The sequence below is a fragment of the Myotis yumanensis genome, unplaced genomic scaffold, assembly GCF_028538775.1.
Source record: "Myotis yumanensis isolate MYYU_CA2020_CCGP unplaced genomic scaffold, mMyoYum1.0.hap1 SCAF_7, whole genome shotgun sequence".
Classification (NCBI taxonomy): Eukaryota; Metazoa; Chordata; class Mammalia; order Chiroptera; family Vespertilionidae; genus Myotis; species Myotis yumanensis.
Genome location: NW_027223758.1, coordinates 84,260,611 through 84,273,169, shown reverse-complemented (window position 1 = coordinate 84,273,169; position 12,559 = coordinate 84,260,611). Strand labels below are relative to the sequence as shown.

At 55.6% G+C, this 12,559-nt stretch overlaps 1 protein-coding gene across 2 annotated transcripts in view; it reads left to right on the top strand.

Moving 5' to 3' along the window:
* The first annotated feature begins 8,403 nt into the window (after positions 1–8,403).
* MYO5B (myosin VB) overlaps positions 8,404–12,559 on the top strand; it is a 196,325-nt gene continuing 192,169 nt past the window's right edge. The window contains exon 1 of one of the 2 annotated variants that reach the window (XM_070421140.1): positions 8,404–8,640. In XM_070421140.1, coding sequence (XP_070277241.1) covers positions 8,614–8,640 — 27 coding nt within the window. In that variant the 5' untranslated portion in view covers positions 8,404–8,613. The remainder of the gene's footprint in view (positions 8,641–12,559) is intronic. The other variant, XM_070421141.1, reaches the window with a different exon arrangement.

Genomic DNA, 12,559 nt, shown 5'->3' with positions numbered 1-12,559 from the left:
GGAACTGGTGCTCTCGCTTGGCTATGACAAGCCCTCTGCTGGACCCTAAGGAGCACAAGGAATAAGACAGAGGAGGGTACTGCCTTATTGAAGATCAAGATCGACAAACAAGAAATAATTGACAACAGTACCAGGCAACATACAATCAAGTGCTGTCCTAAATACAATCAAGAGAGTAGGCCAGACATTGTTGTGCCTTCTTTAAAGGCTCCAGAATGTCTATGCCGCTGAGCTGAAGGGAGACACCTGGCTGGAACACGGGCAGAGAGCATGTCTGAAGCTGCCTTTGAAGAGCACTCCACTTTTTTTGTTTTGTTTTCAAATATATTTTTATTGATTTCAGAGAGGAAAGGAGAGGGAGGGAGAGAGAGAGAGAAACATCAATGATGAGAGAGAATCATTGATGGGCTGCCTTCCACACACCCCATACTGGGGACCAAGCCCTCAACCCGGGCATGTACCCTGACCGGGAATCCAACCGTGGCCTCTTGGTTCATAGACCGATGCTCAACCACTGAGCTATGCCCAACCAGGCAGCACCCCACAGTTTTTGTATAGATTTTATGTTTATTTGGAGTAGCTTCTCGGGGAGCTTTCAGAGCCTTGGAAGGGGGCGGTGCTATCCAAGTCCCACTGTGGAGACACTCACTGCTGCTCTGGAGTTTGGGAAAGGGAGAGGTTTATGACAGGTGGGGCTATCCAGGAAGGCTTCTGGGGGAAAGGTGGAACTTGAACTGGCCTTACAGGTGGTGTGAAGTGTAAATGGCCTAGACAAGGAAGAGAATATTTGGAGGTGAGTCTGCTGGCGGGGAGAGAGGGTGACTCTTCCATAGTGAGAAGTGGACTTAACTCAATGGGAGGATCTATCTTGGGGCAGGAGGTCAGGCCATTCTGGGGCAGACCAGGAAGTCCCATACTCCAAATTAGAAAAAGGAACATTTCCCAAACCCCACCAGATTTCAACAGAATTTCAGTTACTGCCCACCACGCATGCTGCGTGGCCAGACCACCCTTCCTCCTTTCTCACTAAGGGCACAGTCTTGATTGCATGATTTAACACTACTAATAACTGGACTATTAACACAGGAGGAAGAAGGGGCACCGTTAGGTGACAGGCAACAGGGGGCCTGCAGAGCCTTAGTAGCCTTGAGAGTTGGGGCCTGGGTGCTCGATGGACTTCCAAGGCCAGTTGAAAGGTCAAGGAACTGAGGGCAGCAGTACACCTGCCTGGCCTGCCAGGAAGCTGAATGAGATGATACAAGCAAGGGCAAGCACTCAGCAAATGCCAAGTGCTAAACTCAGCACCAGAAACAGATCCTAATACGTCCCCTGTCCTTCCAGTGAAACCGTGTAGCTGCTCACATGTGCTCAGTTTCTGTTCCTGGTCAAGTTACTTCAGGTCCAGAAGAATAGCACGGCTTTTTCGCAGCTCTAACATCTTCACATTATTATAATGTCTTCACATTATTATTACTTACCAATAACCATTCAGATGTGTTCAGTATTTTACAAGCATTTCTAGTTTGACTTGGTCCTCATTATAGCCATGGGCACTTGACAGGGATTTTTTTTTCCTTTTTGTGATTGAGGTATAACATTCATACAGTAAAATGTGAAAAGTGCACAGTGTGGTGAATTTTTCCAAAGGGCTGACTGCAGAGTCTCGCTGCAGCCCAGGAGGCAGCCAGGTCTGGCACCTGACAGGGGGCGAGAAGCTGGAGGCAGCTCAGTGATTTGTAGAAAACTGGGGCGGGGAGAATAGGGCCAGATCAAGATTTAGGGCAATTACACCAAACAACAAATCATCTCATGGTAAATGCTGCAAATCAAATTCCAAGTCTGGGGCCAAGAACGGGGGAAATTGATGTGAGGCAGAAACGCAAGGGAGGAAATCACCCAGATTGAATGTGCTTTCCCAACAACGTGCTGCACGCAGGCCCCCATGGTCAGGGACTGGGGGGATTCTTCCATTACTGGGCAGGGAAATTACCTTTCCTGCCAGAGGAGTCACCGTGCCAGTCCCATTACATAGTAAAAACTACAAAATCAAGCTCTCCGGCAGTTCCCGCTCTGCCTTCAGACACCGCCTCCCCCCCCCCATCATGACATTCATCTCTTGTCTCAGTTCTGCACCCAGTGGCAGGACCTCACTTTATAACCCCACCTCTGGACACATCACTCATGTCCTTTCTTCCACAAGGACACAGCTGTCCACCTTCCCCCACACCCCCAAGCCAGTTCTCTCTTTTCTGACCCCAAACTCACCTGTTCTCAGTCCCATGCATACAATGCCCTGCCCTCGCCTGAAAATGTTCTGGCAAACTAGTCTCAGAGACTGCGATGACTCAGGTTTGGACCGAGAGCTCCATGGACAGACCTCCTTGGGGCGCCGTGCCACCGGGAGACTGCCGTAGATGGACATTCAGACGGATTGCAGTCTTCCGTTATTTCATCGTGCTGCAACGAATGAACTCGTACATCAGGAAAGTCCGTTCCTACAGTGGCCTCTCTGGGTTGAAGGGACTGTGCATTTCGATGTCTGATCATAATTGCCAAGCAGCCAGCAAGATCCCCGTCCATGCTACTGACTAGAAGGGGTTGGATGATGGATCCGGGCTCAGTTATGGAGGATGAACCTGACCCCTGTGGGTTTCTTCAAGTGTTTTGTATAGAAAAGAGTGTATGTTTCAAGTCACACTGGAAATGCCAGAATATTTGCTGACACATCTGAAAGGATGGAAAGACACAACACTAGACAAGTTGGCGGTGGACACAACACGGTCGTTACTGCAGCAGCGCGGTGTCTCCAGTGTCTGTGAGAGCACCCAGGCCCGCACTCCGCCCCTGATCCCCGCATGCGGGTGGAGGGCTTGATCGCGCTGTCCACACGCCCAGCTTGGAACGTGCCGGCAAGCAGGGGACCTCATTTCTTACCTCTCAAAGCACATGGCATGCGGTTCATAGAAGTGGGTATCTTCTGTCGGAACAACATTTAATTTTACATTGTAGTGAGCATTTGGTGGCCCAAGAGTGACAGTTCACAGTGCTGCCTCAGTCTGCCATGGGACACTGATTAAGAACCACTGACCCAGAGCCAAGCAGACCCCCCAGGGAGGAGCAGGAATCCTGACAGGAGAGTAATCAGAGCTCAGGAATCTGGAAGCAAAGTAGAAGCAGGTCCAAGCATCTAGGTGGGAACGCTGCGAATATTGGAACAAAGTTAAGAGACGTGGGCTTAAAACTGGTAGCAGCTCTGAGGCTGAGCCTGCCTATGGTGGTGCCGAGGGGAGAGGAGTGGGGAGCCGGGAACCGGACCGTTGCAACTCACTGCTGGTGGCCTGAGCTTTAAGACCAGCTTGAGCAGGAACGACAAGATGCTTGAGTCAAAAGATGACTTACGCATGTGAGAATTTCACAGCCTAATTTATGGAGTAACACATGTTGAAATAGAAAGAGACCATAAACTTTTAGCTAGAGCATAAAAATAAAATCCTCAATGATATGCTTCCCCACACTCCAAAGCTGCCGAGGCTGGGGATTCGAATATGATCGGAGGTGCCAGCAGGTGGCTACTAATGGGTGGGCCTGGAGAAGAGCCGCCTCACGGTGTGGACTTGCAGAGGCTCTCGACTGTGGCTCTGCGTTAGAATGACCCGGAAGTATTTAAAAACCACACCCCAGAACAATTAAATTGGAGCTTCTGGGAGGAGGCACAGGGGTCAGTTTTTTGGGAGTGATTCCCAGGTGATTCCAATGTGTAGCCAAGACTGAGAATCATGTTCTTAAAGCATGGGTAGGATTTGGAAACGGAAAGCTTGTAATTTACAGGTTATTTAATTAATGCAAGCTCTGAGGTCCATCCTTACACCAACCTCTGGCTCTGATTCCCTCTCTCTTTACCTCAGGACACAAGGAGGTCTCACTGGGAATTTGGTGGAAACTTGGGCTCCACAGCAAGACCTTGGTTCAATTTTGCTTTATTAATGGGTGATATGGGGTGAAGGGCATGCTTTCTGAGCAAGCGGGTGGGGAGAGATTGCGAGTGAAATTCTCTGCTCCTCAGGCAGGGCCTGTGAACCACTATCAACCTCCTAGTTCTTCCCAGAAATGTTCAGGCTGCTCTTGGCCACGGACCAGCTGTGTGGCCTTGGGCAGATTCTGGCCCCTCTCTGAACCTCGGTTTTATTATTAGTTTTTAAATTTATTGATTGATTTTTTTTTTAGAGAGAGAGGAAAGGAAGGAGGAAGGGAGGGAGAGAGAGAGAAACATTGATTTGTTGTCCCATTTTTCTATGCATTCATTGGTTGATTCTTGTATGTACCTGACTGGGGATTGAACCTACAACCTTGGTGTATTGGGACAATGTTCTAACCAACTGAGCTACCGGCCAGGGCCTGAGCCTCAGTTTTCTCATTTGTAAAATGAGACAGTTGGACAGTGGCCTGTTGGAAGGATTGGGGGATTATGAAATATTGAAAATGATAGAAAAAGCAAAAAATAAAACCAGCTACTGGGAAAAGTGTCCAGAAGAGGGTGCAAGAGGCTTTGGATGAACTATACGTGGCTCCGCCATCCTCTGGAAATGGGTCCTGTAGCCGATTACCTGGGAGCAAGTGAGAACGAGGAGGACTAGCGGCTCGGAATGCGTTCAGTGGGGTGTGCAGGCTGTGGGCATGCAGGCTGTTAGCGCTGCATGTCCTCTGACCCGGGCCACCTCGTTTCTCTCCTCCCTTCTCTGCTCCCCAATCGATTTGTCATTTCATCCTGCAGGAGGGCATCCTCACAGCTATTTATACCATAGCCCTCGGCCTCGTGAACAGCTTCTATGAACAGATTTTGGAGGTTCTGGGGAAGCATAGAAATACCTTCTCCCTCTTCCCCCAGAAAAGAATCCAGTCCTTTTGCAGCAGAGTCAGATGCCTAGTGGGAACCAAAGCCTTTAATTCCATTTAGGATTAAAGTCCAGCTTCCAGCGAACCCCTTCTAAAGGGCGCACAGGACTTACAGTCGGACTGAGTTGTAAAGGACTTAACAGCAAACCTTCCAGGGAGCCAGCTTTGAGAGGGGGCTTTGTTCCCTGACGTTAGCCTTACACGTATGGCATACAGCACCGGTGAAAATAGCTCTCAACTTGCTTTGGTGTCATGAGCCAGGCGCACGGAGAGCAGCCACCAGGGCACAACCATGGGGGTGCAGCCTCCCCTCCCAGTGGTAGAATCTACACCATCCTGGACAGTGATAATCCAGCCTCTGACTTCTCCAGGGGCAACGGGCTCCCTTCTCATGAGATGCCTGCTCCTCTCGTGACCAGTTCTTATTTCTCTCTCCTGGTTGTCCGTCTATCACCCTGAAACTTCCTCCCTGTGGTCTGGCTCTGGCCTCCATCCAGCAGAACCAGCCCAATCTCTCTTCACATGACAGATTTTCAAATATGTGAAAACAGTTATGACATTTCTGTCTCCCCTGTTGAGTGCCCCGGCCCTCGCCACTCCTCAGGTGGAACCTCCTGGATGGGGTGGCTCTGAGGCTCAGACGAGATCACAGAAGTGAACCACTTGGCAAGCTTCCTTGGTGGTATTACTTAAAGGAGGGAAAGAGCACATTTGATTGTGGGATTAGAAATTTACAAGCTCTGGCCGAGAGTAGTATTCTCCTTAGAGATGGGGTTCCGTTTCATCAGCATGAACTGAGTCCTTAAGTTGTGCAGGTCTGGTGGAAGCCAGAAAGTTGGAATGAGTTGGGGGTGGGGAGAAAGGATGGAAGCAAATGAGTTTGGGGTGGGCCAGGGTCCCAGGGGGATTGCTAGCGCTGCTCTGTCTGACAGGTGCAATGGTGGGTCTGCAGCAGTTCTCAATCTGTGGGTCGCGACCCCTTTGGTGGTCGAACGACCCTTTCACAGGGGTCGCCTAAGACCATCCTGCATATCAGATATTTATTTATTTATTTATTTATTTTAAATATATTTTTATTGATTTTTTTACAGAGAGGAAGGGAGAGGGATAGAGAGTTAGAAACATTGATGAGAGAGAAACATCGACCAGCTGCCTCCTGCATACCCCCTACTGGGGATGTGCCCGCAACCAAGGTATATGCCCTTGACCAGAATCGAATCTGGGACCCTTCAGTCCGCAGGCCGACGCTCTATAGCCAAACCGGTTTCGGCTATATCAGATATTTACATTATGATTCATAACAGTAGCAACATTACAGTTATGAAGTAGCAACGAAAATAATTTTATGGTTGGGTCACAACATGAGGAACTGTATTTAAAGGGCCAGAAGGTTGAGAACCACTGGAAAGGAAGCTTGGAATTGGATTTGTGGTAGGAGGTGAAACGGGGTGTGTATAAGAAGGATAAGTTCTGGGAATGGGCCACAGTTCTATTCGGGGACCATGAAGAGGAAGCAGAGCTGGCAGAGGACTCGGAGAAGGTGTGGTTGGCCAGCTGGGAATGAAGAGAAAAGTGACAGGAGTGGTTTAACCCGATGGGGAGAGTTCATTACACCCCATGCTTCAGAGGGAGAGGCTGAGCTAGGAAGGAACGGAAGCGCTGGCTCTCAACCGTGGCTGTCGTTAGAGCCGCCTCATCCCTCTGAAGAACCCCTTTGCTGAGGCAGCATCCCAGATAGAGTTTCTGGGAGTGGGAGCCAGGCATCTGTTTTCGCAAAAGGGACTCCAATGTGCAGGAAAGTGTAGAGAGCCGGTGAGTTATGGAGGGATGGGGTGTGAGTGAGAGCAGCCAGCTGGTACGAGCCATCACTTCAAAAAGTTGCCCGGGAACGGAGAACGGCATTTGGTCACTGCCTTTGTCAACCCTGGAAGTACAATCTTTTAGAATGATGGACCTTAAAACATTCAGGTGCTCAGGGCCACTGCTGGCCAATATATCAGAATCCCTGAAGGTGTGTGTGTGGGGGCTTCCTTAGAACGGTTCTAGCTCCCCAGGTGAGTTAAATGGGGACCCTGCACGCCAGGTGGGAAGGTCTTGAGTAGGAAGCGCTTAAGACCCCTCCCAGGGTGCGGGCCGCCCCAGCAGGTGCAGATGGGCCCCCTGGCTGGAGCCACCTTCGGAGCTGTCCCTCCCTCAGGCACAGAGGCCACCTCTCCTACATGTCCTGCTCCCCTCCACCAACTCCTGCCAGTCAGCTCCCTTTGGGGCTGAAATGTCTACTCTTTTAAATTTTTTTGTTTTGTTTATCCTCACACGAGGATATTTTCCCACTGATTTTTAGAGAGAGAGGAGGGGACAGAGAGAGAACCATCGATGTGAGTGGCACAGTGACTGGTTGCCTCCTGCATGCCTCCAACCAGGGCCAGGGATTGAGCCTGCAAACGAGGTAATGCCCTTGACCGGCATTATGGCATTGAACCCGGCGCTTCAGTCCCAGGGCTGGTGCTCATCCACTGAGCCAAACCGACCAGGGCAGGTCTACTCTTTTATTTATTTATCTGCCTTTTTGGCTGAAATGTCTACTCTTTGTTGTTGTTGTTAATCGTCGCAGAGAATATTTTTCCCATTTTTTTTTTTTTTTTTTAGAGAGAGGAAAGGGGCCAGGAGGAGAGGTGGGGGAGAGGGGGGAAGAGGGGGAAGCATCTATGTGAGAGAGACACACATCGACTCACTGCCTTCTGCTCTGGACTGGGTATCCACCCCGCGACCCTTTGGTGCGTGGGACGCTGTGCGCTGCGGTCCGGGGCTGGATGCCTCCTTCGCTGAAGCAGAAGAGGAGTGAGGCTGCTGTGGGCAGCCAGCGCCTGGCAGAGGCGGCAAAGCCCAGGTGCTGGGGAGGGAGCGGGCGGGAGTGTGCGCGGGGAGGAGCGTGCAGACTTCCTAGGAAAGCACACGCCCTCGAAGCGGGGAGAGGGCAGCCACCTGGAAGCTGCGGGGAACCGCAAAGGAAGGGGAGGCGTGACACAGCCCCACCTCTGAGGACTCTGGGCGCGCAGAGCCGAGCCCCCTGAGCCACCTCCTCCGGCGGGGCTGGGTGTTAACAGTGAAACATCCGCGATGCAGACACCTCCGTCCATTCCCCTCGGCCCCCTCCGCTTCCCCCCTTCTCCCGGCTGCACGGCGTCCCCGCCCCGCCTCCCGCACAGCCCGCGCGGACGGGGCGAGGGCTGCAGGTGCGGCACCGGCGCGCACCTGTCCCGCGGCGCCCGCGTCCAGCAGGGGGCGGCCCGCGCCGCCGCTCGCCCTCCCCGCCCCGGGCCCGGACGACCCCGCGGCGACGGGGGGGCGGGAGGGCGGCCCGGCCCGGCCCTGCAGGGCGCCAGGCGGCGGCAGCGCCCGGGCCGCGGCTCCCACGCCCGCCGCCTCCTCCCTCGCCCGCGCGCGCACCGCCTCCCATACCTGCGCGGGGAGCGGCCCGCTCCTCCCCCGCCCGCCGCCGCCGCCGCGGGAGTAAAGGTCGCGGCTGGGAGCTGCGGCCGCGGCGCCTCCAGGAAGCCGGCGGGCAGGTCGGGGAAAGGGACGCGGAGCACCAACTCCCCGCCAGGAAGATGGCGCCAGGCGGGCGGGCCGCGCACTGAGCCGCCGCCGAGAGCCGAGCCGCCCGCGCCGGGCGCGAGGAGGTCCCCGCGGGACACGGACCCGGCTCGGCCGCCGCGGGCCATGTCGCTCAGCGAGCTCTACAGCCAGGTGGGTGCGGGCGGGCGCGGGCGCCGGGGAGGGCGGCGCGGGGAGTCGGGGCGCCCGGAGCCCTCCACCCTCTGCCGCCTCCGCGGCCCCCGAACTTCGGCGCCGGAGAAAGTTTCCGTCCGGGAGGGAGCGCCCGCTCGCCCGGCCGCGGCTCTGCCCCGCCGCCCTCCCCGAGCCCGCCGGCCGCCGGCGCTCTCTCTGGAGCCGCGGGGCGTGGGGACGGCCCCCCCGCGGGGGCGCCCGTGGGGTCGGGACCCCGGGGACCCAGGTGCTCCACGGCGGGAGCTCCCGGGGCGGCCTCCTGAGGTTTCCGAGGTCCTTTCCCCCGCGGACCAGCGAGGGAGACCCCGGACTGGCGGGTGGAGAGAGAGGGGGTCCCAGCTTGGTGTCCGGGCGGCGGCGGCGGGTGGGGACGGGTGAGCCGGGAGCCAGAGGTGCTCCCAGGTCTCCGAGGCGGGGCCGCGCGGTCACCACCCCAGGGAGCGCCCTCCCGGGGCCGCCTCGCTGCGGGGAGGGTCGGCGTCACGCAGAGCCGGAGGGGGTGCGGGGAGGAGGGTGGTGCGGGGTGTCCGGGTGGCTGCGTGGGGACAGGGGCGGCGGCGGGCACCCGCTTCCACGCGGTGGCTGCGGGAAAGTTGGGCCCGCCGCTCCCGAGCTCCGTGCCGAGCCTCGGGATCCCTCGGGTTTCAGCTGGGCGCAGGGGAGCGGGGACGGGGGCCTCTAAGGACGCCCCCTCTTCCTAGCATAAGTTTCGGGTGCCCCGACGCTTCGCCTGTGTGTGGCCGGGACACTCGACGGTGCCTGTGCGCAGGTCCGGGTGCAGAGAGGTGCGGGGGGGGGGGGGGGGGGCGGGGTTGGGGGTCGGGGGAGGGGGTGCGATGCCCAGCTCCCCGCCGGGCTGCAGGCTGGGCAGAGGGGAGAGCCCCTTCCGCTCCTTCACCGGGGGCCGTGGGTCCGGGCCGCTGCCCCTGCGCGGGCGAGACCTCCTGCCGGGGTGGGGGCGGCTTCCCTCCAGCGAATTTCCTAATGCCGCCTCCTCTCCGGGGGACGGGCCGACCTGGCAGGTGCGAGGTGGCCACCGAGGGTGTCACCTGCCTGGGGTGGGGTCTCAGCCGCCTCGGACCCCACCCCACCCCGCCCGGCCCCCCAGCAGCTGGGAGGGGAGGGGGGCGCTGAGGTTCCAGCCGCTTTGGGGAGAGAGCCCTGCCCCACCCCCTGCCCCCGGGGCGGAGCTCCGGAGCCCAGGCTTCCAGTTCTTTCCTGGACGCCGGCATGGGGACCTCCGCGGGGGGCCGGGACCAGGGCGTGCAGGGGGGACCCGAACCTGAGTGTGAAGCGCTGAGCTCTCTCCCCCAACGAGTGACGGTGAATTGACTGCAGGGCATCGCCCAGTCCTGGCACCGGGCATGAGTGACGGCTGCATGTCATGGAGCGAATGGATGACGGAGTCAGCCCTTGGTTGTTGGAGCCTCCTCAGCGCTCCTTCGAAAGATGCAAGTTAACACTGGGCTGCCCTACAGGCAACACTCTCAGAGGAAAACACTCGCGTTAAGTCTGAACTCGAGATGCGAGTGTTGCAGGCTCACTTGGGAGTGGTGAGCCAGCGGGAGTCCAGGTTGTAGGTACCTGTCCGGACCTCAGGGGGCGGACAAAACTGTTCACCAGGAAGAGGCAGCGGGAGGACACGCCAGACACTTGGCTTCTGCGTTCGTGTGAGGGTCTGGCATAATCCAGGAAGAGTTATTAGGATTTCTCCCTGGGGCTGTGGGGGACCGAGCCTTGCTCTGTTAATGGGTTTCTAGTTCTTAATCGTTTTCAGATGGATGGGTCTGAACTGGAGATGTTCCTGTGGGCAACGCGGTGGCGTCCAGCTTGTGTCTTGGGCAGTGGCTTTTCTCTCCGGCAGAGTGGAACGCCCATGCCTGACGGTGAGAAGCAGTCGCATTGTTTTCTAACCATCATCATCCCGCTTGCCAGGCTGGATTCTCAGGATGCGTGTGAATCATGTGGCAGACAGAGAAACTGCGGCTACTCTGATTCACTACGCTTCTGAGGGGACGATTTGCTCATGTTAGTGTAGCATCCAAATGGCCAGTGATCCCTTTTACTCTTAACCTGCTTGTCTAACAGTGCACGCTGGGTCCAGGCACGCACTTCACTGTATCATGCAGGATGGAAATAATGACCCATTACACCAACCGCGTTTATAACTGGGATGGAAATTTCAAGGCCCTTTATTGATTATACCTGTTGCTTTGGCGATACAGTTGGACGATGTGATTATTGCAATGAGACAGATGTTGTTATTGGAACGAGACACGCATTTCCGTGTATAAATGAGCTGTAGGTATGAAGTCTCAGGTTTCAGGTGAGGACTTAGTCTACTGGTCTGGACGTATTCGTTTTGGAGTTGGTTTTAGTCGTTGGCAAAAGGGCACTTGCCATGAGCAAAGGCTTCCTGCTTGTGGAAGACCCAACACCTCGCCCTGGAGAAATCGCTTTCTCTGTGTTGCGGCTTTTCTGGGTGGGAAAGGGCATGCCCCCTGCTTGGAGGGTGATGTCAAAGTGAGTCAGCCCCATCCACTCACACAGCAAGGCGGGGCTGGCGAGTGTTACCACTTTGCTTCCAGCCCACAGGAAAAGACAGTGTGGGCTCTTTAATTTGTGCAGGTTCCAGGAAGACGCCCAAACGTGTGCAAGCGTGGCGAGTACAGTTTAATGATGATAATTGCAGAAAATGGTCTGATCTTTAAAGTGTCGAATCCATAACCTCTCCCTCAGGCTGAGTAATGTAAGTCTTCTTCCACACAAGGGTTGTTCTGGATGAAATTTTAAATATTGCTCTGTCCACTGATAGGCTTTTCAGCATGCTTCTAGCCAGCAGAGTGACTGGAAATCACCAGACTGAAACCTGCCTTTAGGTAATCCTTTCCTGCTTGGGTTTTAACGGACAGGTGCTGGTTTTGGGTGCTGCTAGGGCGTGGCTTTGAGCACCAGGGCCTTCACTCTAAGGCTCCAGCTGGGGGCCAGTCCTCTTGTGCTTTTGGGCTGCTGTCCTCTAACTGTCCCTTCCTTATGGATCAGGTCATGCAGGCTTCTCCCAGTCCCTGTCCTTCTCTGCCCCGAGTGCCCTCTCCCTTTCCCCTCTGTCCCCCTTTCTCAGGTGGGCCTATAAGCCCAGCGGGCCCTACCTGGGCCTACCGGTCGCCATCAGCATTTCAGAGTTTTCATGCAAATTGTCAGTTCACAGGGCCTGTCCTCTGCCTGCCTGTTGCCTGTAAGCACCAAACAAGCGTGACCTGCCCCCCCCCCCCTTGTTGATCATTTTTCTCATGTCACATCTCCCCAGTTAGGCTGAGATGGGGAGACAGAGGCTGTATGGAACACTCGGGGAGCCTCCGGTGTATATAGTGCTCCGCCTTAGTAGGGGCTTGTTTGGGAGATTGTCCCCTAGATCCCCCTGAACCCTCATCCCCCCAAGTCCTGCTGGAACTTTTGTAGCCATTTGCGGACACCCAGTTTCCCCACTCGGGCCTCTTGGAAGAGCTCGCTTTTTAGCTGTAAGTTTCTTCCCGTTTCCTTCTGGTTAAAGTGTGCCTAATGCTGCATTTCATCAGAGGTCTTCCCCTTTATGGGGGTGCCCTGCTCCCCGCCGATTGGCTGGGCATGTGTCTGATGGAAAATGAGCCCATCGTCCTCACTCAGGGTGTCAGCATGGCCGCCCTCCACGCAGGGGCATCTCAGCTGGACACGAGGAGGAGCTCTCCGCGTGGTCTGGGTCCTGGCGTGGGTGAGCACTGGTCATATCGTGCTAATCTGCTGTGGCAGAGACCATGCTTATATATCTGAGCGCCAAGTTCACGGCTCAGAATGCTCCTCTGACTTACATTTGTCCACTGACTTTCAAAGCATTGCCCTT